Source organism: Adiantum capillus-veneris, chromosome 22 (genome assembly GCF_014529385.1).
Source record: "Adiantum capillus-veneris isolate H3 chromosome 22, ASM1452938v2, whole genome shotgun sequence".
Taxonomy (NCBI): Eukaryota; Viridiplantae; Streptophyta; class Polypodiopsida; order Polypodiales; family Pteridaceae; genus Adiantum; species Adiantum capillus-veneris.
Genome location: NC_140952.1, coordinates 6972851 through 6975624, shown reverse-complemented (window position 1 = coordinate 6975624; position 2774 = coordinate 6972851). Strand labels below are relative to the sequence as shown.

General features: G+C 37.4%; 1 protein-coding gene across 1 annotated transcript; it reads right to left on the bottom strand.

Annotated features, from left to right (window-relative positions):
* Positions 1 to 351: 351 nt before the first annotated feature.
* On the bottom strand, positions 352 to 585 carry LOC147428878 (uncharacterized). Its single transcript, XM_086494902.1, has one exon. It carries the CDS (start codon positions 583 to 585, stop codon positions 352 to 354), a length of 234 nt encoding a protein of 77 aa, XP_086351028.1.
* Between the last annotated feature and the right edge of the window lie 2189 nt (positions 586 to 2774).

The following is a 2774-nucleotide window of genomic DNA, read 5'->3' as shown; positions in this document are numbered from 1 at the left end:
GCAGATTTTACAAGATCTGTTTGGAGTTACTCTCCCCCAAAAAGTACTTTTTTAGTTTTCAAAAATTAAAAGTTTTCCTCTCTTATTCCCTCTTTGTCTTCTCTCTCTTCTTCTTTATCATCCTCCAAAAGTGTCCCAAGCTCTCTCTCTCTCTCTCTCTCTCTCTCTCTCTCTCTCTCTCCCCCCCCCCCCCCCCCCCCCTCAACTTCCAAAAAGTGAGGATCTATAATCTTTATCCCTAGTCTCTCTCTAAAATGTCATGCAATCTCTCTCTCCTCCTATTCTTTATGCTAGGGCACCTTTTTGTAAACTAGCCTACCACACATCATTTTAGCTATGTAACGTTTTCTTTTAGATTTGTAGCCTCTTCTCCATAGCTACATCATCTCCTTCTAGACCTGCAACCTCTTTCTTCGTAGCTACAACATCTCCTCCTAGATTTGCAACCTCTTTCTCCATAGCTTCAAAATATTCTTCAAGGTCTACAACCTCTTTCTCCATAGCTCCAACATCTTCTTCCATTTCTTCAACCTCTTTCTCCATAGCTCCCACATCCCCTTCTAGATCTGCAACTTCTTTCCCCATAGCTCCAACATATCCTTCCAAATATGCAACATCTTTCTCCTTACATCCAACATCTCCTTCCTTAATCAAGGTTCCCTAGCTCACTTTCACTCTCTTCCCAAGCTTGCATCTCGCTTTGGAGTTTCATAACCTCTTTCTTGATGTGCAATATCAACTTTCCTATTGCAGCATCTTTTTTCACAGTTGCTGGAAACCTCTCTCTCTCTCTCTCTCTCTCTCTCTCTCTCTCTCTCTCTCTCTCTCTCTCTCTCTCTCTCTCTCTCTCTGTGAACTATGCACTATGCAAGCTATGCAAGTAATTTCTAGTGGAAGTATGCTTGGTCATAGCTACCAAAGGATAACAATGCAGTAAAGATCTGTTGTACATGGTGCCAATGCAAGAGTGTGCTAGCTCATACCAAAGGATTACAATGGAGTAAACATCTGTTGTAAATGTCTCCAATGCAATGGAATGCAAGGGGTGTAAGGTTTATCAAGGGTCACACACTTTTAGTGTTGGAAAAGGATCCTTAGATAAGTGCTACTTTCTACAAAGCATGTGTGGTTAGTGTATTTTTTCCATGAATGACTTATTGGATATTTTTCTTTTGAATATGGGAGGATTATTTGCTAATCATCTCTTCTTTTAGCTCACATTGTATTTATATTTTGATATTGTACATCTTTGTGTTCATGTTTGATTTTGCAGAAGGTGTATGCAAAAGTTAACGACATAGAATTTCATGCTTGCAATATTTGAATAGTCAAGCCCTCATGGAGATACAATCAATCACTTAGTGGATCGTGCAGATCAAGAATTAACCAAGCCAAGATGGACATTCAAGTGTGGAACCAAACCTCAACAACCAAGAATTAGTTAAAGGTGTCTACTAGAGTTACAACACAAGAAGGTGCTTCAAATGAATGGCAAGACAAAAGGGACCAAAAAAGTGGAGTAATATAATGAAAAGGGAGGGTCCCTTCATTATGGTGGTGGGAGCAAGACTTGAGAGACTAGCTCTTTTTTCCATGTACGGAACACTTATGTAGACAAATCATATGATAAGCTAGTGGGCTCATGTACTTGATTAATGCAATACAATCTTTACCATCTTACAGTTTCATCTCTTTACTTACACTACTCTTTGTCATTGTCTTGAAGTACTCTATGTTTTCATTCAATTAGTGGTTCGTTGTGTGTACTTGTCTTGAAATTCTAAAGCTTCCGCAATTTTCTAAACCCCACAAAAAATTCTGTCAAGAGTTTAGGACAACCAATAACTCTTGTAGCTAACACATTCATGTAGATAACTAAATACCAATAGTGTCTAGTGAAAGGATGGTCACAAGTCACCATAAAACAAACAAAATCTCATTATTCATATTTCTAGATAAAGGACATCTAAGTCTAAAACGTGGACAAAAAACATATAGCTGCTAATAGAACAGTACTTAAAATTGAATTTCAAAGTAAAATCAATAGAGAAAATGAATAGAAAACTAAACTTGGGCACTTTTACAGTCTTGCATACCACTTTCTAAGACTTGATTACTTTTAAAGTTGACACATTCACCCGAAAAAATTAAAGAACTACCATTGAATCACCGAAATTAAAGTAAAACTAAAAGAACTCAACTTAAAATTTACAACCAATACTTATGCACAGAGATGGGATGTAAAACAAAATTTTCATTAAGATAAATCTCAGTGGATAAACTTGTACAATGATACATCGTGGGAATGAGATGTCCTTATAAGAAAAACCCGTCTCTTTTCTAAACCGTACAACTTTTCTATTCACACAAAAGGGATATTAGTCAAGAAATTTATATCTAAAACTGAGGTACTCACAAAGATGGCTACGATGGGAGTCATCATTGACATAGATATTGAGCATAATATCATGTGGGGCCATATTTGAAGGTCCACATTATCTCCAAAAGCAATATCAAAATCAAGCACCTCCCATAGTCCCATTGTTTGTTTCCATCTTTTGTACGGAAATCTCATTGACAAGCCTTGCTTCCCAATATGGTATGTGCATACCAACTTTTCACCCAACAATAGAGCACTCAGTGTGAGATAAGCATGGTTGTAGAAAAATATATCCTATAAGGAAAGCTCTCAAGGTAAACACTCTGCATATATAAACTTGCCATGGTCTGCATGGATAGCTTCAAAGCTACATGCGTGCTCCCACTCTACAAAC

Coding starts and splice junctions, on each gene's coding strand:
- LOC147428878 (XM_086494902.1), bottom strand. CDS start 585: ATGGGGAAAGAAGTTGCAGATCTAGAAGGGGATGTGGGAGCTATGGAG.